General features: G+C 41.1%; 1 protein-coding gene across 5 annotated transcripts in view; it reads right to left on the bottom strand.

The window, feature by feature from the left end:
• Positions 1 to 25,585, bottom strand: part of rap1gap2a (RAP1 GTPase activating protein 2a) — a 92,362-nt gene that overhangs the window by 25,264 nt on the left and 41,513 nt on the right. For 3 of the 5 annotated variants that reach the window (XM_062385675.1, XM_062385674.1, XM_062385676.1), the window contains exons 1-2: positions 19,671 to 20,351; positions 3,163 to 3,247 (exon numbers count right to left, since the gene is read on the bottom strand). In XM_062385675.1, coding sequence (XP_062241659.1) covers positions 3,163 to 3,247; positions 19,671 to 19,798 — 213 coding nt within the window. In that variant the 5' untranslated portion in view covers positions 19,799 to 20,351. Of the gene's footprint in view, positions 1 to 3,162; positions 3,248 to 19,670; positions 20,352 to 25,585 lie in introns of those variants that run through there. The other 2 variants (XM_062385678.1, XM_062385677.1) reach the window with 1 other exon arrangement.

Genomic DNA, 25,585 nt, shown 5'->3' with positions numbered 1-25,585 from the left:
CTTTGAATGATTCGGTCAATATTACTGCATTTAGGCTTTCCGATTTAATCTTTCATTTATGAGCCACAGAATCACATTTGCTTTGTTGTACAACCTTTTATTTCTCTTGTTTCGTGCAGACAGCAGCCACAATCTGATAAATCTTGGCTTTAATTTAACGGGAACTATGATTGTATGTTATTGTAACTTTCGGAAAAACTGTGGGTTGGTGATTTATAATTGGCAGAAATCAGCTAAGCACTGAGTAGGAAAGTGATCCTTTAAGGTTTGATCTGTGTTTTTCTCATTCATCATATCAGTCTTAGGTTATTATTTTTACTTTTCTGCCCTGGCCTGACAGTATATATTCCACTCAGCAAACTTTATCCCTGTCTGACTCTCCTCTTTTCTGTACTTTCTCCCTCTGTGTTGTCATAAGCTGGTTCAATAATGATGGCTTAGTTCAAGGTGACATGCTACACAAGCGTCTCCATTCTGCAGGAGCCAGTTTCTGTATTTCTTAATCGGCCTTACTGCAAAATAAATCCCCTCTTTTAACATGCTGGGAGAAAAAGGAAGGACAAATTCATCAGCAATGTACGTCTGAAACCATTACACCTCATAATATCACCCCCTGGTGGTCCGCGACGGCATTGCAGGGGGTCCGCGAAATTTGCTTTGATATGTCAACACATTTCCAGATTAAACTTGAATATCTAGAAAAATATTTAAAATAAGAAAAATATGTCTAAAATAATATAAAGGTGATGAGGGGAACCTTGAAACCAGCTTGGGGCTAGAAACTGCCAGTAGTTTCCCCCTGTGCATGTGTGTTAAAGGTAGATGTAGAAGAGCGGTTGAGCTAGGTAGAAAAACTCTCAGGAGGTCTTGGAGATGTAGTTTGTATAATGGGAAATTTTATTTTCCCAAAAAGAAGGCCCAAAAGGGCAGAATTAATAATGAAAATATGAAATAAAACAAAAGAGCGAAAAACAAATACTTTGTAATAAGAAAAATAAATTGGCATAATAGCCAAAACAATTAATTGCAATAACAGTCAACTTTACAACGTTTGCTGGTTGAGAAACAATTTCTTAGGAGAGCTCTAGACACACACACACAGAAGTACTACTCACGCAGTAGGTGGGATTTGCTGCTGGTGATCATGAGGTTGAACTTAGGCCTCAATTGTTTGTGAGATATTGTATGCTTATCATTTAGGACATATTCTGCATTACTTTGTCATCTTCCCTATTCAGTTGTAGCCCCAGTTTATGTTGATTGTTGTTGATCATCGTTACTTTAACATTCTCTCAACATGTCAGCTACATATCTGTACATTTAAGTCATGAACGTTATATATTGAGGTACATATGGTTCTGAGATGCAGTACAACTACAAACTACATTTAAATTTTGTTTTCAATTCTTAAGCACTGAAAATTAACCGTTTATTTGTTTTTTACAAATTTTTGTAGATTTGTTTGAGGTTTTTAAATAAAACAACATGGAAAACCAAATTTTAATACTTCCTTCTATCCACTTGCGCACACAAACACACACACACACACACACATAGGCACGCGCGCACGTAGGCACATCAGTGGGCAGCGGATTACTTTCTAGTAAGAATGGTGGTCCCTGGGACAAAACCATATACATTGTTAAATGTTTTCTCTACATGTGCACAATAATCTCATGGATCAATGAGACAACACGAGAAAGAGGATCCTCTTGACTGAACTTGACAAATTGGTGGTCAGAACAGCCTGTACTACCATATTTCAACTGCAATTCCTTTTTCAAAACACAGTATTCTATTGGAAAGAGCCAAACCAACCTAAAGGCTCCAAATCATTGTAGAAGTAAAAACAAGCAAGGTCATGACCTTGAAAGCGACTGCACAGTGTGCAGCTCAAGTTCTCCAAACTCAGCCTGCCATATTCTAATTTGTCCCGCCAGAGTTTAATAAGGAAACCCAAAAAATGTACGTAAAAAGTTAGTGCTATCGTACATAAAGTTTTACAGTCGACGTACACAGCTAGCCAACTACGTGAATGCACACCTACGCTACCACAACCGACTGAATCAACTCTATGGGAAACACTGACAGTAGTAGAGTCATAAGGAGTCAAATTATGAAGCGATCAAAGGAATGTATGGCATTGTCACAGAACACAGTCCTGTTCTTGCCTTTGCTTGTCATATTGGGCTCTTATTCTGCCTTCAGAAGGATTTATATACTTTATTTATACACAGACAAAAGGATTACTCTAAGCATAGAGGAGCTGCCATGGCAAAACTGAGGGAGTCAATTTACACAGTGACATAGCTGTGTTTACTGTCTGTGAGAGAAAATTGGACATCAATTATGGAGAACCGTTTTTTGAAGAGAATCTGACCTAACTTGATTTCAACTGCCCCATGAAAAAGAAGCAAAAATCAAGAAAATGGAGTAGGGTGATCAACTTGAATTCCATTATCTATCCATTCATTATCATACTGCTTTTCCTTTTGAGTCTCACATGGGGAACTTAAGCCAATCCCAGCTGACCAGTGAGTACCGGGGTACAACCTGAACAGGTCTTTAGGGGGCATCGCAGGGCCAAAGACGAACAACCATTCAAACTCTCTGTCAATTTAGAGTCTCTAATTAATCTAACCCCAATCTGCATGTTTCCTTTGAGAGGAAGCTCCCTGGAGACAACTGACACAGACATGGGCCAAACCACAATCTGAACTGGAAACCTTCCTGCTGAGAAGCGACAGTGCTAACCACCTTGTACATCTTCTATTAACTTTATACAATTAATTTACTAAGATGTTAATGGGACGTATGTGTTTCAGTTTCACTGCTGTGGCTGATCAATGTAAGAGATAAAGCAGTCTCAACTGTAAGAAAGAACAAAATTCCTTTATTTTAATTGTAGTTTTGTTATGTGTGTCACATTGTGAATTTTAAGTAGTTGTGACACTGCAGCTTTTCTCTGATCTGCTGCGCTTGCTGTAGCGGTTTCTCATGAGGATATTTAGAATCAATACGTTTTCTGATTAGTTTAAAGGTCTAAAGGGCAAAGTTTGTCAAAGAAAAAGTCAGTAAATCAATGTCTTTAAAAAAAAAATTGTGTGTGTTGACACAAATGTGTGCACATCCACACCAATGCTCATGTGTGTCCTGTCCTACCTTCATGGTGGGCGGTGCAGTGCGGGGTGGTGAGGGGGGACATTCTCCCAGAGGGACAGTGGAGATGTTCAGCTGCTCCTGTTTCCTGTAGAGAAGATGACAAAATAAAGAAGGTTTATTTATTGATGTTCGAGTCCATCACAATCGTTCTAAATTTTTCACCCGTCCTCTCAGCTAGACGCACGATTCTTCCCTTATTTTCAGAGTGTGGATAAAGGACAATGTTATAGTATACTTTCATTTAACCTCAGAAGTCATTCTTCTCTCTAGAAAACAACTTCTGTCCTGATGTTCCAATATGACTCAGCATATTTGCAGGTTTGATAGAAAACCGTCTGCCTCTGCATAAGTCTGAATGCCAACTGAGTCGGTTCAGTTCATATCCAGTATAGGACTGCAACCTAAACATTACATAGGTTTTATATAGATTTGTATGTGAGTCAGCAAGTCTTCTGGAAATACACAGTGAAGAGTTGTATTGGCTCTCCGGAGTCCCAGAGGACATCAAGGACACTTTAAAGAAAAGTAGTTTGGAACCAGAGGCCTCCACTCTCCTTCATTATGAGAGGAGAGTACTCAGAGGCATGGGAGCACATTAATGATGCCACATGTGAAATGTTGAGTTGCCACTGGGAGACAGCAGGAGGATTAGCTGTGTTATCTCTAAAGGTACAACTTCAAATATGATGCATTGAGATGTTTTTTTCCTTATGCTGAATATGCTCAAGATTAACAAATATTGCTACCTCCAGTTTGTGAGTTTACAAGCAAGATTATGCAAAAACTACTGGACAAATGATCACGAGTCTTAGTGGAAGCATGTGGTATGGGTCAGGTCAGTTTTAAAAATATGATTACTTAAGTGTGTGCAAATTGGTGCAGCTTGAGTTTAAGGGGACTGTTGAGCAGTGGTGGACCTATGTGCTCTGCGGTGTCCCATTCTAGTCTTGTTAGCAGGATTACGCTTACCATGACATTTTGAAATAGGGCATTTTTTCGTAAATTATCATTGTTTTCTGACAATAATTCATGGCTCTTGATGAGAAAGACATGTTTGTGGTACTGATATTTATGGGTCTGTTAAAAAACTGGATCTAGTGAATTTAAATGAGGTTTCATGAGGAGACTCTTGGGCCTTTGCGGGAGTCTACTGAGTGTCAGCAATTCCCATTTTTACAGTGAAAACAAAACTTGTATCAGGTTTTACAGAATGTGCACCATGTTTCCCTTCCAAGTGGAGAGCTGTAACTGATCACTTCAGATTGAGTTGATGGAAGAGCAGGATGAGAGATTTAATTGAGTGTTAATGTGAAATGAACACGCCCCTACTTTCCATTAATTCGCTGGAACCATAAAGCCCCTTCTTTCTTCTCCTATTCAGCTTTGTGAAATGTTTGTGAGCAGCAAAGACACTTGATATTGCACAGTATGAAAATGGGAAAATAGTGAACTTGAGGCCTTCAGGAGTGGAGCCCTTGAATTTACTCAGCAATTCTCATTGACAGTCAACGTCACAGCCACAGTGTCCATTTTTACAAACACCAGAATAAAGATGGAAAAACACCAGACAAAGCAAGCCCGTCTCCTTTTACCATTTCAGAGAAAACCCAAATGATGTTTAACCCTATTCCTCATTCTGAAAAAGAACGTACCAGCCATGTCTTTCCCAGGGTCATCACTAACACAATACACCACTGTGTCTTTTTGATTGCGGCAGTGAATAACTTCACACTAACCAAGGGTGGGCACTGTTTGAATGAGCATCATAAGCTAAGAGTGGAAAAATACATATTTTTTGCTTTTCAGTGATCTTTCTTTTGTCAGTAGGTGTTTTTTCTGACACTGACCAGTGCAAAATAAAAGCTTTTTCAGACGCCGGTCCCTGTCCCCTCTGTGGCGTCCTGAGTGGGGCACAAGGACGACACCTATCTCACACCTGCACACAGAGAGATGCTGTTCACCGAGAGTGTGTGTCAACGAGGGAGAGTGGAAGAAGACAAGGGGCTATTGTCCTTGTTGTCTGGATCGTTTCAGGGGGGATGAAACAGCTACGTCACAGTGACTCACCCTCAAATGAAGGGAGGGAGGGAGAGACAGCTCTACTGGGACAGGAGGCAACAAAGACACAATTTAGGAAGAACAAGTCATGGATAAAGTGAATCAGAAAGAGAGTCGTGTGGAGAGAGGATTAGATGAGATGTTGTTTTTTTTCATCAAGTAAAGTAAAATGCAACATCACAGCTGAGGTTAGACATTTTGGGTTAACACCATAACATGTTCCCAGTGTGAGCACACAAGGTGGTGTGCATGTTCTGAGGTATGAAAGAACATCCTGGGCATGGAGGCGGCAGGCGACTAGCACCTCACTTTCATGCAGGAGAAAAGACAAGAATTTGTGTGTTGTTTCGGACTAATATTTTTTCAAAAAGTATTTAGGAAAAATGTAATCATGTTAACATTTAATAAACCAGGCAAGTCGTTTATAAGGTTTCTCTCCTGAAGATATTTTCAAAAACCCTCTTCAAACCAGTGGGATTAAAAAAATATTCCATTCACTGCACGATGACAGACGCAGAAATGACATAAGGCCTGGCTCAATTCATGGTGTGAACTTAAAAATAACCTCTGCATTTTCCTTGTGTAATATAATAATTGCTTGAAATAGGACACACAATGTTAATAAGAGATTATAATCTCTTTCTTATAAAATACCGTTTCCTCCAAATGCTTAGAAGAGTTGAAGGATTCTGGAAATTCCTACAGAAAATGGGATTTCTACCTATTCCAAGTCAGTGAACTGTCAAACTTAAGATTTTGAGGCTGCTACTTTAAGGTAAAGGTTCAATCTAGTTGCTTTAAGGGACAAATGTGTGATTTATTTCATGAACAATTTTATCAGGTCTGTTCTGTTCATGCCTTCAGTGCTGGCTTGGAGGAAGCGAACACTTGGGCAGTGAAATGAAATGACAAGGTCAAACTGCTTTCAATCCTGTGGCTCTGAAGTGGTACAAACACAGTCTGGCAGAAACTTCCCAGCCGCTGCAGCACACTTACATTATTAAAAATACCCAGTAAATACTGGCTGACTACACAGTGGCTGCTTAACTTTGTGTGACTTTCTCTGGCCCGGCAGTCTGCCAAGAGCAGGCAAGTCACCTCTGAAAGACTCACCCCAAAACAATAGACATGCTCTTTAAAGGATTTCAGGAAATAGCTGATGTTGGAGGACAAAGTGAAAGTCAGTTTAAGCATCTGTCACCTTGGGCTAAGATTAAGTGGTTGTGAACATACTGGACAAAACTAAGGCAGATCTTCATTTACATCCAAAGATGTACAAGATGTACCTTTGTTGTAAAGCAGAATGTCATTCATCCAGCTTTCATTTCTCTGCTGCTAATTATGGTTGATTCAACAGTAATTACATCTACACAGTCATCATGTTTATCTAATGATGGCAGTAATCTGTGTTCGCACCAGTCTTTTTGACAGACAGAGGGATAGAGACAGATGAAGGGAGAAACCGTGATACATCTTTGTTGTTGTATTTATTGATTAAACCCTGCAGATAAGATTGGGACAGCAGGACATTATGGCACAGGCATGGACACAGAGCGGGAAAGAGTGGGGAGGGAGAAAAAAATAGCGACAGCATCTTGCACATCCCCCACATGATGGACAGATCACAGGAAGAGGCGATAAGAGAATGGAAAGGGGTCATCAGGGCGATAGTGGATGTGGAAAGATAAATAATTGACGGAGAGCTAGCGGTTGAACCAAGGGTTTCGGGCAAGAGCCACCCAGGGCCTCGCTGTTGCGCACTCCTGTTTCCAGTTAGGCTTAATATTTGTTATGAAACTTGATAAGAAGCCTGGGTCTTCAAGCTGATTGGCCAATTACACAACTGATGGTTTCTCTAATGGAGTTAATACAACAGTAATTGGACACAGAGAAAAGGAGAAAGCGGAGGGGCTGCGGAGAGATGGCCAGCACGGAGGGGGCAGGGAACCTAAGATCCCATCTCATCAACCCTGACGTACATTAAAGTCGACTGAGAATCAGGAAGTTGCGCAGCAGAAATCAATTGGACGTGACAGTCGCAGCTCTGATGAGCACTTTAAGAGGCTGATGTTACAGGAGACATGTAGGGAAAGGTGATGCATGTTGCTTCATATAACTTTGGATAACTTCTCTTTTCTTAGACTGATTTTCTGTGCTACAGCCTCAGCTCCTCTCCCCAAGCTGACATTGCTTTGCATGCCCTTGAATTTTCTACTCCGGATTTCACTTCTGCTATAGCAAAACGCTTTCAAAACTCCCTAGTGATCCCCCTCGTTGTGGGTGTGTACAAAAAGCAGTGAGACTATTGAGGAAATAAAACAAACTCCTCTGGGCACATACCCCTCACTTCTCTCCCCAACTCACTACCGATCTTCAAATCACTGCTCAAACATATTTTTACTGGAAAGCAATTCTAACATGCGACTTGTAATTATTTTCATAACAACACTCAGTCTCATAGGGTTCAAGTGTGATGTTCCTGATCTTTCCCTCCCCCTCTCCTACAGACTTTTGTGTGGGGCTCTTTGTAACCTCGTTTAGATGAGTGCTATACAAATAGTGATTATCATTCTTATAAAACTCTCCCTACTTTTATGGAAATCCCTTCTGTCGTTTTTGCGCAAAAGAAACAAACAAAGGGCCATGGGTTGAAACATAACCGACATGTCAGAGGTAATGAATGAAGCTGAGGATTAAGACTTCACTTCAAACTAGATTTATGTTACTGTGCGGAACTAAGTACACAGACCACTAAAGAATCTAGTCATATGATTGATATTGAGACAACAGGCCCCTGGGTAACCTGTTCAACCCATTACTGTCAAGCTGCATAGGAGCAAAACCCTGAGACACTAAATGACAACAAAAAAAATATCCTACTTCTGTTCTTTTCTTTGAATATCTCTACAGTAATTTTTAGCCTTTTGTGTCCAATGGTGGTTGTTTTAGTATCTATGGTCATTCTTCATCCCTTCCTGGATGTTTTGTGTCTCTTCCCTTTGGTTTTATGTCTTTTTGTAGATGTTTGGTCAACTTTCCAATGACAAAAGGTATGCACAAAAACCAGAAGCTCTTGACCGATAGCCCTGTGATCCCTTGGGCCTTTGAGCCCATTTGGCCTGTTCAGTGATTTATCCAGACAAGAAAGAAAGAAAAACTATAGTTAATCAGAAACTATAAAACATAAAAGGCTGTGGAATTAACTAATAAATCACATCTAAACTAAATAAGCAGAGGAGGGGTGATTTCAGACGCAGCCTAGTATTTGGGGTTCCATTCAGCAAACGTGTGACTGTAGGTATTCTGTGACATTATGAGCTACATTAGAGAACTGTCACATCTCAGAGCAGAAATTCAAATTAATACCACTTTGCCTTGTTGTCCGTCCTCGATGCCCCCTGCACCAGTTACACAGTCCACTGTACAGAGAAAGGGGAAAAAAGGAAGCATGACTCAGCTGTCTGACAGGAGAGTACTGGCATCCCAGATATTTGTATAGGTCAGGGGAGCAATAATTGGGAGGCAACGAAGCTCCAAGTCACCGGCTGCTTCCTGCGGGACCCTCTCTTTCTTACTGTGATATGAATAGATACGAAGACGGCAGCAGGAGAAAAGACTGTCCAGCCAGAAAACCTGCAACGCACTCATTAGCAACAGGAGGAAGAGACACAGACAGTGAGGGGGTGATGAGGAACAGGGAGGCAACATGTCTGGAGAGAAGACACCAGAGACATGCTGCTTCTATAAACTTATACATGAAAGTGTACAAAAGTAATTGGTCCTTCAACTACAGAGCTGACAGCAAATAAAAATCCTTTTCATGGAGCCAATGTGCTGATGGAGTAGAAGAGAGGAAATGGACTGTATGTGTGTTTGTGAATGAATGTTCTTAGTAGTTCAGACTAAGGTTTGCGTTATATGTGACACACACATGCAAACATTGAAACTGAGCAGAGACTCTGAAGGGTTTTTTGTTTGTACTCCTTTCAGGCATTTTCACACCTGAAAGTCTGCATGTAAAGATGGACGATATGACAGCTTCCCAAAAATGAAGCCAAAGAGCCTCGATTGCCACCTGGTGGCTGGCTGCAGTATAAGTCATAAACCTAACCCCCTCCATGTTAGCAGATGGGAGATGGAATAAAATATGAGGCAAAGAACACCTAAAATAATTGTTTCCTAAATACGGTTTCTGTCCTTTTAGTTAATTATGAACACACTGATGTTTGTTAATTTTCTAAGTAAGTTTGATTTCAATTAGTTATTTGATGCTATAAAAACAGGGTTAAACGACATGATTGACCGCTGAGACAGAATCGGTATAATTTATATTATGGGTCATTTAGCCCTTATAACACCCCTTCAACCGTAGTGTAATCAGGACCCCCCTAAAAACGAAGGGATATATGGGAATTGCTGAATGCTTTTTGAATGGAAGAAGCAAATCAAGATGGCGACAGCTGTGTAGAATTCTCATGTAAGTATTGCAGCTTGCATAATAATCATTAAAAAAAAAATCATAATCCAGAGATCAATCGGTCCCATCTGTCCTGCATTTGTCAGATGTGTCTCCATTATAATGTTAGTTGATAACGGCTGTTAATACAATAACATTAGTTGATATTGTTTGTAACAGTTATAACGTTGGTTGGCAGCTAATGTGTTAGCGAGTGGTGTACCACTTCCTAAAGGAAGATTTATTAGCCCTCTTCCCTGTGACTCTGTTTGGAACATTCCCAGCAAAGGGCACTTTCTATCTAAGGATAAGGCCAAGTGAGAGGAATTGGGACAGGGCATTGCTCTTTGTCCCCATGAGGATGTGAAATTGCTATGTATATAGATTTAGGTCCCCATAACATGGGCAACACCTAGACCTCACACAAACACCCCCCCCCCACACACACACACACACACACATTCTCTCTCTCTCACTCAAAGGTTATCTACAGTAGCTTTTGTCTTACCTTTGAAATGTCAGTGTTGTTTTCTGTCTCATTGCTCAAATGGTGCTGTGATAGTGATAAAGGCCATGCTTGCCTCTGTGTCTGTGGTTGCGCTTCATGCAGTGACCTCACTTTACACTTACGTGATCATCATGTATTTGTGGATGAATAAACAAGGAGGCCTTTGATCTATTAAACACCTGTATAATCGTTAGGAAATGTCGTGTAAACTCACAGATAATATGGTGTGGAGTAAATGCTCCTTTAAATGATAAATTATTTTATTTTCAAGTAGAGACCACAATTATGGATGGACGACTCATCACCATTTTCAGCCATTGTAAAACCATGCTGGAGCCGGTATCTGCGCGGTAGTGATGATGGAATGGAGCTGATGTAATCAGGTACACAAGCTCACCCAATTGCGAGTCAGTCTCAGCTGTCAATCGTGATGCTTAACCCTATTTTTACAGCATCACAACTTATTAAAACTGAACCTCCTGGAAAATAACACGTGACCATCCAACGTTTGAAACGTATTTTGGCTTTTTAGTTTGGCAGTAAGCCAACAGGGGGCGGTAAAGATGATTTGTTTTCACCTCTGGGAGCTGTCCAGTTTTATTTACAGTCTGTAATATACAAGTTGTTCTCAGAAGATGTGCCACTCTATCCCTTTCAAAAGCATTTTTCAATCAAGTATCTCCACTTCAATTGATTGTTGAACATTGTCAACACTAGACAAAGATGGTGAGGTGTTAACATCAAGTATATATGTACACTCATTGTACACTTAATACAACAGACAACCGCCTTCATGCACTCTGGCTCTGCCCGCCAATACAACATTTCTGGGAACAAGCAGCAACTCCACTGTTTGTATTCCTTGGCTGCAATATAAAAATGTTCCCTTCTGTATGTACACTTGGTATTCTGGAGACACTCCACAAAAGTTCAACACAGATCATAACATCCCTACTAGTAGCCCTAACTATCGCCAAGAAAACACACATAAATGGAAAAACAATCAGCACTACAAAAAAAAAGTTTGAAGAGTTCAATAAAGTCTATTCAACAATCCTCAACTCTCTCCTATTGCTGATGAGTTAATGCAACAAACTATATATGTGAAAAGTAAAATGAAGTCAGATATAAAACTTGGAAGGAAGGAAGATTTCCAAAAAGGAAAGCAGAGAAGGAAAAGGGAAAAAAGAATGGAACAGAAAAATGTATGCAACTGGAAATGTGTATAAAAAGAACAGAAAGACCACACTGTCTTTTAAAGCCCCATGAATAAAACTCAAACAGCACTTATTTTTTTACCTCTCTTCATTTTATTTGTCCTGTTTGTTTTTTGTTTGTTTGGCTTTATATTATAATTTGTTTGTTAATTTTAATATTATCATTATTATTACCATCAAGATTTATTTGTATGTTTTGTTGTCTCTTTTTCCACACACTGTTCCCTTCAGAAGTTTATGTCCTATGGCGCTGCACTGCAGTGAAAACAGAGCTGACTGACATCATACCACTCTCTCTGTCACATCGCTGGAAATGTCATAAATCCTGTCTAACCCTACTCATTTTCCAGATACCACTTTCTCTTTATCATTGCTCTATCTCGCCCAGTCTCACTGACTCAAGTCAAAGGAGAAAAAAAGAATAGATCCATCAGATGACATTGAATTCTTCTCTTCTCAACCACCTCCACCACTTCAGAATAGCTGATAAATACGCCAGAGGATAAAGGTCCCGGAGAAAAAGAACAGGGATGTTAAGACAGAGAGGGAGAGGAGCAGAATAAATGGATGTCAAACAGATCGCTGAAAGAGAGGAGGCCACAGAGCGAGGCATGGGGAGGGAGAATAAATGAATCTGTGCAGACTAAAAATAGCACTCTCAATCTCCAGTGCGGCGCTGGGTAAATAGGGCTGTCTTAGTTGGGTCTCTGGGCACTTGTTAGAGACAATACTATCTCATGCATTACACCCTGAGACAAGGCTGACACTCACACTTTAACACACACATATTTGTACAAACAGACGGCAAAGAGACATGTGAGCTCAAGTGCAATCAAACGTGTGCATGTTTGTGTGTGAGAGAGCTAACACTTACGGCCCCCCACGACTTGGTAATCACAAAAGGAACGACACGCACAAGAGGGGAGTAAGAGAGTAGAAAAAAGGAAAGCACGGGGAGACAGAGGAATGAAACTACAAGTGAGTCAGTGAATAAAAAGTGGTTGGGTGACACAGCAGGAGGAGGGTTTAAGTGCAAGAGCAGGGAGGGAGCAACAAGACAAGGAAAAACTGTGTAAGGTGTCCAGAGAGCACCACTTTAAAACATCTGCTGTGGTTACCCTGCTGAACCAGGTTTTTCCCTTCACACAAGTGCAGATGATTCATCCTCCATCTGGAAAACATCACCTGGATTTAAGGGTTACCTAAACAGTGTCTCAATGTTTCTGTCAAGGGGGAACTTGAATGAGAAAAAAATTATTCTATTCAAATGAAAAGGAAAATATAGCCTGTCTTCTTCCTTATACAAATGAAAAAGCAGGGATGGTCCAATAATAGCATAGCAACTAGTATCTAGATGCAGCAGGTAAGTCAAGTTTTGGATTTCTCCAAAACTGTTGAAATAAAAAGTATAACGATGCTTTGTAGGTTTGGTGTATTTTATTGTACATGTTACTTCCCCCGTCTGGAGGCTGCAGAGTTGCTAACTGACTAGGCATTTCAGAGGAAGCCAGCAGGTTATTACTGCCCAAAGAATTTATCAAAAAAACATGTCAACTGCAGGACACAACTACAAATGGTTCATGTCTGAGATTATCAATGAAATGGTCTTATCCTTCCATCCATTATCTACACTGCTTCTCCTCTAAGAGAAGCAATAAACTTAAACCCATCTGTATGTCTTTGGACTGTGGGAGGTAGTACCTGCAAACACCTATATATACAGTCTATGGCAAACACACAGACAAAGGCAGAACATGCAAACTCCACAGAGCCAAACTGGGAAATGAACCGGGAACCTTCTTGTTGTGTGGTGCCAACATGCCGGTCTAAATCTGAGCTTGTCTATTTAAGAGAGACACATCCCACCATCACAGTGCATGAACATACTCTTCAGAGGACGCCTCACTCCCTTTGTATCTATGATACTGTTGTTACGACCTGCCCCAAACATCTTTATATCAAGGGCCCTGCAGATTTGCAGATTTATAATAGACCAACACAAACTGTTTGATGACATTTTCTCTTAAGGGACCACAGCTGTTGTGATAATTGCAAAACTGTCACACCAAATTAATCTTTTTCGTCCACAGGGAAATATGCAGTGAGGGTTTAAAAACAAAATAAAATCAGATGACTGGGACATTCAAAAAAAAAACTGAAAGGACTGTATCAAAAGACAAAAAATAACTGGGAGAGAAAAAGATCATATGAAGTGACAGCGAACTGCAAATACTTGGAATGTGGAGGCTGCTATATAAGAGTACAAAAGGTCAGAAGTTGAGTTATTAATGTGAAAAAGGTTTTTCAGGTTCAGAATATAGCTGGAGATGGATGCAAAGACAACCTTATTAAACAGGCTTATTATCTTCTCTGTTGCAATAACATGAAGGCAATTGCTCAAACTCTCAGTGAAGGTTAATCTAAGGTCCTATTTGCTGAATTGCTGTAAGGATGTTTTCACACCTTAAAGTTCAAGTTTAAGTCAAAGTTCACGTCTTTTTTTTTACATAGTTAATATTTAATTCATTTAGTTTTAGTTTACTTTTTTATTTACAGAGTAGACTAAAGACTTTTGTATGACATACATAAGTCCTGACATATTCACCTCCTAGGGCTGCCTATACTAGACATTGATTTGTTTCCCATCAAGTGTGCGTCTTATGTCAGCATGTTATCAAATCGATGGTTATTTTCCATTTAAATTAATTGAATGAAACATTTCATTTCAATAACGTTTCAATAATTTTGTTGCCGCTGTAATATCATTATTTTGTCATTTAAACATTTACTGTCAACGCAGAAGACTGCAATTGGTCTCAAAGTCCGTCTTTCTCTGGACTTTGGTCTGACTACATTTTTTGTCCTATGGTCCCGACTGTGGTTTGTGCACCTTTCCCACCTGATATTTCTGTGCAGACTAAACTGAAAGGTTTGAAGGTCCAGATGAAACTTTGCAGGACCGTACTCACCCCGACTGCTGTTTGTCGTCACATAAGCAATTCTGTTTCTGGCATTGTAAAGCTGTCTATGTCAGTTGTCGGTTATTAGACTGTTTCTATAATCATGAAAGCAGGAAAAACATTCAAAGGTTTCTATTTTTTTTTAGAATGAAAAGAAAAGATGCAGCTTCACATTTCCTTGATCTCATTGGATATTAAAAACACAGTTTCTTGTCCGTAGCAGTGACTGAGTGGTCGTTGATTTCCACCAGCTCCATTTCCTCTCCCTTAATAACAGTCACTGCTAGCCTGCAATGTCAGACTCACAATTCTAGTCAGAATGTGAGTCTGAGACGCTCCATTGGGCTGTGATTATGGGGCGTGTTTCAACTGACCAGGAAATAAAATTCCTCTTCGCTCAATTGGATAGACCTACAACCAATCAGAGCAACGTAGTATGTGACGTATGTTCAGCAACGTATTGTGAGTTATTTACTAACGCCGGGTTCACACCGGACGCTGAAGCGATGCCGAAGCAAAGCTTCAGCGCAGCGTCAAGCCTTAAATAACAGCTGGCTCCCATCCACTCCCATGTTAAAACTTTGTGCGGGTCACACCGGAGGCTGAAACGCCGCGCTGCGCCAAGGCTGCCTTGTGCCGTGCAGCGATTGTTTTTTGCGTCGAGTCTATTTTTTGCGCTTGACGCGAGTGTATCGCACCAGGAAAAACACTGAAAAACGATCTTAAACTATATTGATGACATATTTTATATGATATAAATGATCAAATATGCATCCCATACTTTGAAGTCCCCTTCTGTTGTCCTGGAGTTTTAATTTGACCAATGATGTCCCCCTCTGCCCATCCACTACAGCCACACAATCAGTGATACAGATAAAAAGAGAGAGAGGGGGGGGGGGGGCTACGTTCTCCACATAGGCTTGAGTGGAGAATACGTAATTTACCCCCGACACCCGACATTTAAGGGAGCAAACAGCGAAGTTCTTCAACATGGATGACATTAAATTAATAATTGAAGTGGAGAAGTGCAGTGAGTTGTATGATCCTCGGAACATGTTGTATAAAGACAACACCAAGAAAGACAAATGTTGGGACGCTGTTGCTTAATGTTGGAGCAACAAGTAAGTATATGCTTTTAATCTACTGGATCAACGGGTGATATTATTAGCGCTGCCCGGCGGTTCAGCGTCACTTCAGTGTCCGGTGTGAACAGCCAAGCGCCGGCGCGATAGGGATTAGCGCGGTGCTTTGGCGTCGCCTCCACGTTCTCTGTTCCTCTTTCAAAATGAATGCGCTGTCGATGTCTTCTAAAACAGACTCAATGGCAGCATCTACACATCTCAGCTCTCCAGCCGCAGGCATGTTTGCTGAAAACGAATTCAACCCAAGGACACTTTGATGACGTGGTTGATTACGTTACCGTTGATCAGCTGTCGATCATCGTATATAGCCCGCCCTGACAATCTGATTGGCCCGGTCGGGCATAATTTCTCCCTAACGGAGCGACTCCAGACCGAACTTCCCGACCTCAAATGTTGTGGGCGGGGCTAAGTTCGTCTGGCATCCAGGCTAAGTCACTGCAGCAGCAGAGGACAACTTTATAAAATCAATTCTCATTGTCCTTAGTTTCATTTAGCAGAATGAAGGGCCTGTCACACCATGACCCCAAGTCTTCCTCCACAGACTGGTGATCTTAATCCACCCAATCAAACCCATGTAGGCTGACTAACAACTATATCCTCAGTACCTTTTATGGGTGTCTGCTCTCATCTTAACTTAGGAGGACCTTGTGGGGAGCCAAAGAGTGATTCTATTTAAAGGGAGACTCAACTTCACCTGCGAGTCAACGTGTATTGAAAATTTGCACAGTCATTTGAAAGTGACGGAGAGCTCCTATTCGAATTGTTTTTAATTCAATCTATACAGTCCAGAGGCCACGTCTGAAGTAGTTGCCTCGTAATCCAGCAGAGGGTGCTCATTATCAGCTTGACCTAGCAGCAGCTAACATGCGTTTCATGTCAGATTTGTTCAACCTAGATTAGTGGAAAAAGTGACAACCCTAATTGCTTATCAGAGTGTTCAGCCGGCTGGCCTAGCTTCACATAGGGTTCGGGGGAGGAAAAGGGGGAGTAAAGATCACTTATTAACATGGGCACTAAACAGTGCCAGGTTAGCTGCTTTTCCCATGTTTCCTGTCTTAGTGCTAAACTACGCTAACCAGCTCATCTATGATCTAGAATCTAGTCTATGATCTTATTTCAGAGTGGTGGTGGTGATCTTCTAGACGTCCAATTCCTTTTAGTCCTCGCTTCTTGACACTGAAGTCAACGGTTGATGAAAATTCATGACTGAGGACAGTGTTAACCCTCTTTATAAGCGCTACCTTGAGGTGTTCACAGCTGGAAAGAGACAACCCAAAGTGCTGTTGAAGCATGAGGAAGCCTTGGGCATTTTGGATTTTATTATGATGCATCTGCTCGACATCTCTAGTTTGTCACCATGTCTAAAAATATATTTTTAGACAAGGTAAGCATCCATATAAACATAGACAATTCTCTCTCCTTGTTTTCCTTGGCAAAGTATTTTCAGGCGGTGACCCTCTTAGGGTGGTTTTTGTGAGACTCAAACCTACAATTTACCACCAAGGTCATACCTTTTCCCTGTACTACTGTGTCCCATCATATAATGTACTCATTAAATAATGCATATTTGGTTTAATATAATTTTGGGATTGTACTGAACTCATACTTTGTTTACGGCCTGTTTAAAATACTGAACATGTAATATGCCATGTTTTTAGATGGTATAAATGATTAACTCATTTATAAAAAGGCATTTCATTTTAGTGGGGGATAATTCAGCTTGTGAAATCACAGCCATACAGCCACACACACAACAAACATTTCATACACACATAAACACACCAAGCAGGTCTGCAGCTGCAGATAAATGAGCTGCGGAGGGCATCAATGCATAGGGGGATAATCTAAATGTTCAGATACAGGCACAAGGCCTCATGTTGTTCAACTTAATGGAAGGGAAATATACATGGTGGCTCTTTCAGAGCAGAGATGAATTGTGAGAGGAATATGCTGACAATGCACGCAAGGTGTTCACATGCCTGTATGTTCAGGTGCTCCAGTGTGTGTTCCATTATATTGAGCAGTCAGGAAACCAGGAACATAAAGTTAAAAATAATCACGGTTTAAATTCTCTCTTGCAAAGTTAAACCCAATGCAGTAAACACAAAGTGTCCTAATACTGCTAAGATAGAAATGATGGGTCCAGTCAGTAATTTACTTTCTATAGGAGCTTTAAGGATAATGGTTACAATGGATGGCGTGTTAAAGGGTGAAAAAGCAGTGGTAGAAATATGGATAGAGAGCAATCATGAACCTTACAACCACTTCTGGGAGGAAAGGATAATTAAAATTGTAGGAAATTGCAAATTGATCACCGTGTGACAATGGGAGAATGTGGTTGCTGCAGTGCTTCAAGCTGTTTCTTCGGTCCAGACATAATTGTGCCATTTAATTTCACTTGACATGATGCAATAATGTGCAGAACACAAAATCGGCAATAATTAATCCTGTTAATGTAAATAATGTGTGTGTTTTTGTGTGTCTGTGCAGAATTGTTGCTCTATCCGATGAACACCACCTCCAGGTACGGCTGCATTAATTCATTAGAGGCCCCTGTGGCAAAGAAATGGGCCCCACTGACTGTCTTGTCCTTGGACTTATACTGCGCATGTAAACTGTTGCTGCATCTTAAGCACATATTTTGCCCAGTCAGTTAATTTATTGAAGATAGATATCATATTTAAAAATTCTTTATTAAATAATGTTCAAACTCCTCCTTTCCTTCAACCGTTTGTATTGATCACAAAATTTGTTTAAGTATTAGATGCTTATACAAACCAATCACCATCATTTCAGTTGACATTTGTTTGAATGGGGGCATATTCCTATATTATATTAATCAAAGCACCACACCACACATTGAACCTGCAGATTTCAGGGGCCCCAGGAAGTCTGGGGTAGTTGCCCGATTTACATGGTTGCTAATGCAGCCTCATCTCCGGGGGTTAATTTTACACCATCTGATACTGAATTATAAACACACACACACACACACACACACAAATATATGCCCTCCTCCACCACACACACAGCTCAGATAAACTTATCAGCATTTGCAAAGTGAGTTACAGTCTATTTTTGATGCAGTCTATTTTGGTCCAGGCTATTAAAACGTAGCAAAGCTCATTCAATGCACTCTCTCTCATGAATGCATACACAAACACAGACACACACACACACACCTATTCAACTTATATATATATATCCTTTAGCACAATAAAACTATATTACTAATGCGTACAACTCAGGAAGTGTTAGCAGTAAGATGAACTGGCCACAACATAGCATGCAGGGAAACTCCCCTTGCAGGTAACATTTGGAAGGAGTAAGGCAGCAACAATCTGTCTGATATATACACAAATGGCGTATAAATATATGACATATATATCGTTCTCAACACGTTTACCTGTAAGCAGAAATATCAGTTTTGTTGCATGATTAGCAGTAGCCCTTGTAGTCTGCAATAAATTAGACTAACAGCTGTTGCAGGTTTGTTGGTAATAACGGTTACAAGTTTGCTGTATATGAACTAAACTCTCACAAACACTCACTTTGCCCTTGTACTGTGGCTGTGAAACTACATCAGCATAACAGGCATCAACAAGTGTCCAGTGATGCTTCTATGGACCTCAGAGCCTGCAGACACTTTCCCATAGGAAGACATGCGAAGATGACTGGACAGCCTTTGCTCTCAATATTCTCCTTTCTATTCTCCTATATTCTCTTATCCTCATTTTCCTTCTCTCTACACCGCAGCTTTGCTTCTGGCCACCGTTTTCTCCGCCCCTCTTGTTTGCTCTTCCAACGCACTCACAGCACACCTCTGTACACTCCTCAATACCTTTCTCTCTCAGTCCCAGCTGTCATTTCAACTGACCCAGATACACACGTGTGGTCACACACACACACACACACACATAGACACACACGTACACACACACACACACCCGAGCACACTAATAAAAAGGACCTGCTGTTGCAAACTCACTGAACCGCAGAGCGTTCAAAGTGCCCTGTTCCTCTGGAATAACAAAGACTTTACTAGCTCTTCACAATCCCGGCCCCACACTGCACCGCGGACCATCTGCTTGTGTCCTCAAGCCACACACATTATATACCCAGCATGCCCGCCTCATCAGATGCCTCAATGGGACAAACTTCACCCACCCTTCACTCTCCTCTCTCTCTCTCTCCTTCTCCTTGGCTTTGCGAGACTTGTGCAGGAGTCCGATCAAGATGACGGCGGCCCGGATGCCAGCCTTTTTGCTGTGGATCCGTCCTCCGGTCTGAGACATACTGGACGTTTCTGCTGGTGCCAACAGGGGTTCTGATGAGAGCCGGTCCAAGGTCAGGCTTGCTCCAGGGTTCCTGGGCTCCAGGACCGGCTTGGTGGCGGCTTTGCGGGCCTCCAGTGTAAACTAGGGATGCCACAAACTTGTACCTGAATGGTTTCAGAATTCACCAAGTTTCAGCCAAACCAAGAACCTGTTTGAATTCTGGATCTGGTGTCGTAGATCCTTTTGGTCAGGTGTTTCAGTTTAAGTCAGAAAAGTTAGACGGTATTCTTGAGCCACTTCAGGTTTGTCAGGTTGTCAGATCCAAATCTCAGCTGTTCTTGCTTGAATTACCAATGCGCGTTTATTGTAATCCCAAAAGGTCCAGAGAGTCGCTGGTGGACTTCAGCTCAAGGTGAACTTTTACCTGCATTCCCTGCTCTTGCAGTGAATCTGTACATCGTGGTGCCACAACACATCATGGTGCCTGATAAGAGGATGAAGAATTGCGCAGCAATCCGCCTCGCAGACACACTCACTGTGGCACTGCATCTCTCTGTCTACCAACCTCTAATGTCCCACCTCTCCCTCCTCCGCTAGCATGCTCTGCTTCTTCTCCCTCTGTCTGCTGCCGCTGTCCTCCCTCCTTCCTGTCTGCTGACCCACGCCCTCTTTCATGTGATTGGCTGGAGTTTGTCCAAAGTACCGCCTCCTCCTCCTCCTCCTCGACTGTGTGACTCCCTCTACCTCTCCCTGCCCTTGCTCCTGCCTTGTTGATAATTTTATATTAATCTCCCTGACCTTGTTCTATCTGTGCTTGATTTTATGATTTCATTTCCAGGCACATGCATGCACGCCCACATCTCCCCACTCCTGCTCACCACGCATCCTCAGTGTGAAATCTGAATTCAAACAGGCTTATCAGCCTATTGCTTGCTGTGCTGTTGCCAAGGACATTGGAATTGAAATTGTAACCTCACAAAATGAAAGCAGATTAAATGAAACCATGTGAAAAAATTGAATTGCAACGAATTTTCCACGGTTCCCTTTGTGCACAGGCACATGTGGAAATACATGACACATGTTTTCACACTGCATTACTTCTTCTTTGCCTCTTATTATCCTATTCTGCCATATATTTTCTCCACTTTACCACCAACGTAGTTTTACATTTCCTCACGATAAACTATTTGCATTGCTTGTTGTTCTTACAATGAATACAGTGTATACTTTATCTCCGGCTTCAGTCAGAACCAGTTTCTCTTCACATTCCTCTTACAGTTCAGTAAACAGAGCTGAAGCAGCCATCTTCCCGGAACATATTGATCTCGAATTTGTTCCTGTCTTTAGCTACCTGTTCTTCTTCTTCCCTGTTTGTTACGAAGTTCACCAACTGATTGACCAAGTAAGGCGGTGACTGGAGGAGTGAGTGAACGGATGATTGGCTAATTGACTTATTGACAAGCTTGCCGCATTTAACTTACCAACATGCTGTATCATCTTCACCCATCTTATTTTGAAATTAAGAAATCATTTGATATATTGGGATAACATTTTCTTGTGGATGGTTAAGGCTCATTTCTGAAAAATGTTTGACATGTAAATTGAAATGGACGAAGCCTTATGCCTGACCCTGCACTAATTTCATCCCTATTTGTGCAAGACTTGTAACAGTTTACAGATATTGACAAAATGTAGCCAGTTCAAGCAGCATGACCATAGGGCATAGGGAAGAAATTTCATAAATGGCAGAACTTTTTGAGGTTGGACTTTGCGAGTTGGACAGAAGCAATTTACCTGCCACTTCTCCTGGGCACAGGGAGAAACATTTTACAACGTGGACACTTTTGCTACTTTTGTACTGCCCTCTAGTGATAGTATTGCTAAACAATGACAGTAACATTGTTTGAAACGCCCAAATCTCTTTTCAAACATAAATGCAGTATAAATGAGCCCTTAGATGAATAGACAGATGAAAATATCATATAAGCCAGGAAGACAGGAAAGCTGACCTGACAACCTCTTTCTCACAACCTTGTTTTTATACCATGTATTTAATTAGTGGGCTTAATTTACGAAAGTTAAACTCAGCAAGAAAATGTAAAATGTATTGTATTAGAAGCTTAACCTTTAGAATATTTTACATTTTGTGTTTCCTGTAGTCACAATTATGACAGTAAGACCAGAAACTGTGACACCTCTGTGTACTTTTGGAACGTTCTAACTTTCATGCATCATATTATATAGCTCTACCTGTCTGCATCGATTTCCTCCTTTCTTTAATTAATTCATGTTTCTGTGAATTTTTTATACCTCCCTGACCAATGAAACATGCCCAAAATTAAAAACGATATATTAAAAGTGTGAATTATGTGTTGCTACGTGACTTATGAGGAAATAGACTACTTTACAAAACTTCACAAACCACATAACCACATAACCCCCCCAGATGGCACATCTGGGGTGGCTCATCTCGGAGAGTGGAGAACATAATAAAGGGGTGAATGTCGTTCGATAGCTAAAATGAACTGTCTCAGGCTCCTTGTACAGAACATAATTGGAGAAATGCCTCATCCAAGACACAGGACAAAGACATCTAAGGAGATGAGATGCTTCAGTAATTGTCCAACAGCACCCTGGGAATAGATTAAGATTCAGAAACAGCGGCAACAAACACAACAATAAACTGGAATGTCCCATTTTTCCCCCTATGCAATGCTTTTCCTGTGTGCGATCAGTACCATGGCAACCCAACAGCCGCCAGAGGATCGGGCACAGCCTTGAGTCCTGTTGACACAAAAAGAATTGGTCGATTTTTGGTTAATAGTCTCTGTGTTTTGCTCTTTTTTTCAAACAAAAATAAAACAGCAGTTTGTGATTTTTGAGTGACACAATCTGTGAACATGGCTCTATCTCTGAAAACCACCTGAGGATTTTCCCAACTCCCGTGTGAAGGCAAACAAATAGGCTCGCACCTCAACTGGACTATCAAATGTCCCCTTGAGATAGACTGTTAAAAACACAGACACATGTTACATGTTATAAACACACAAAGACATTTCACTTGGGTCCTATTGTGCGTCATCAAGGGGAGTAATAAGTCAGCTGTATCTATTCACACAAACACTTCTCACTGTTGTCCCCCCACCCCCCCCTCAGACGACAGCTAAAGGGTCCCTATGGAATCATTATGTCGGAAATATCTTTAGGTGCTTCTTCTTGTTAGTTGTGAGGAGGTCAAGAGCTGCTTTTAGGCATGTCTGAATCCCAGATATTTCCTGAAATTTTCCAAAGGGGCTGCGTGTGAGCCTGCAAACGCAACACTTCATGTTGATGACGTTTCTAGCATGCAACAGGAGTAAAACTGGAACAAACAAAAATAATACAAATATCTCAGGTTGGAGAAGGGCTTCCATACTAACGCAGCGCTTGGGGAAGCTTGGGGAAGCATGAATGACAAAGAGTCCTGCGACACAGCTGCGTGAAAAGCCGCAGACGCAGTTGCAGAAGCATGCGCCGGCCTTACGTGACGACGCTGGTCTTGTTGTGCCGGGAAAAAAAACAACAGATTACAACTGTGAAATTCATACATTACATCCTGCATCTTACATGTTCTTCGACAATCTCCACCTGATTCTCCATATGTGAAAGGCAAACACCGGAAAAAGGCCTGAAAATTGGGTAAAGATATTTTTTGAGTTCACAGACATTTTCCGGAGTTTATGTCTGAAAACATGAATCAATGGTAATGAAATTAAGTGGTTGTAAAATAGTTGGAAAATTGTAACAGGTATTTCATGATCAGTGTTTTAAATCAAAAGCATTGATTTTAGAGCTCTTGTTTCAATTGCAAAAACTTCCGGTGTCTCTCGTTCCTGCATACAAAGTCAGGAACACACACTTGGGCGATCCTCTGGGGTGCAGCCTCTCCTGTCACTTCACAGCTTCTCAAGTGGCTCCCAAACAAACAGATGCCAGTCTACCAGCATCGTCTCTCTATGCAGCTGAGTCTATTACAGGACACATGCACACACACGCACACACACACACACACACACACACACACACACACAAAAGAGTTACAGTATGTCTTCATGGGATCAGAAGGGATGATCTGGACTTACATTGATTTCCTGGGGAGCCTACTCTAACTTAACCACTATTTTTATAACATAACTATAGCTATTATTTTCATACCTTAACCTTTACTAAATTTAGGACAAACTGTAACTTTAATCTCATCCTAACCTAACCTTAAGTCGTGTCCTCACCTTCAACTTTAACTGTTTACAATGTGGGGACTTTTTCTCTCCGTTAACAAATCTAGGTCCCCACAACATGCGTTATACTAAGACACACACACACGGACCAGTCTGTGTGATTAGCCTCATAGTAATCAAGAGAATACAGCCTGGCAATCCTTAAAATATGTCAAAAGGTTTACCACAGGCCCATGCACTTGCCCGCACACACACACACACACGTGCACATCAAAACACTATGACCTTCACAACTGCTGCTGAGAAACCACTTCCCTCCCTCAACACACATAAATACTCATTCACACACACACACACACACATACACTGTTACACAAACACACAATGGTACAAAGCAGGAAGAAATGTCTGCAGTTTATGGGAAAACAAAGTTCAGATGATTTGTTTAATGTACGATAAATAAGAGATTAACTCTGAAATGTCATGTTGTTATAGAAATCAAACGATGAGCCCTTAAAGTAAATCAAAGGAAATGTCATCACTGGCTATCTCACATGAGGTTTCACCTTGATATACTGGATGTTCTGTGGGAACCAGATTTTCTCGTGTGGAGCGTACACAGTGGTTTAAATGTGTCATGGACTTTGATTATGTCAAAGGCTGTAAATATAGCTGAAGCTTCATCTCCTCGTTAACTGTGTCCTTTTTATAGTGTGTCTGTGTACTCTGGGTGTGTACACACAGTAGTCAAATATTTTTTTTAGCTGCGATGATTACATTTGAATGCATCTTTGTTGGACCAGACATCAGTATAATTTACTGCATTTGATTCTTTGTCTGCTCTGACTGGTTCATCCTGATGTGCGACAGGTTTATTAAAAACTCAAACTTATGTCTCATGTGCTGAAATTCTGTTTGTCATGTTGGCAGCAGAAAGAGATTCCTCCCATTACTGCTGGTGTCAGTGAGATTTCCATTTGTTGTTATGGAATTAAACTTGCATTATATTACTAGAGGGGAACTCAGTAGAGCATAAACCACCACCAAGGCCCAACATGCCGCTTATCAAACCACATTTTAATTCACAATTTCCAGATTTGGATTTGGACCTGCACCAAATTACCTTTTTTATACCTGTGTCCTTAAGATCCTCATTTTGTTCCCAAACTGTCAGTGTTGTAAAGACACAAACACTTAGTCTTGATTTCAGTTCTAAGCATCCATTTTTTTTTACTCTGTAAAGCACATAAGCTGCCTTCATGTTGGTTCTCACATCTCAGAGCTGCCATCTCTCTCCTTTGAAACAGCACCACGTATCTTCTGTGGCTCTTATCTGTCCACAAAAAATCCTCCCTCCTCTTTGGCAGGTGTTATTTTTCTGGAGACCTTTATTTTTTCCCTCCCCCAGTTTCCTCCGCCCTCTCTCACTACCACCTGCCTCTTCTTATCAGACCCATACACTGTATTTAAAGATGGAAGACATGTCTCCCCTTCCTCTCATTGTCCAGAAAAGAAGCCAAAACATTTATGAATGCTGCCTTCTTGGAGATATGGACTGAGCAGTAGTGATCAGGGATGAGGTCTTGCC

The sequence above is a fragment of the Platichthys flesus genome, chromosome 4, assembly GCF_949316205.1.
Source record: "Platichthys flesus chromosome 4, fPlaFle2.1, whole genome shotgun sequence".
NCBI classification, from domain to species: domain Eukaryota; kingdom Metazoa; phylum Chordata; class Actinopteri; order Pleuronectiformes; family Pleuronectidae; genus Platichthys; species Platichthys flesus.
This window is presented reverse-complemented; position numbering and strand designations above follow the sequence as displayed.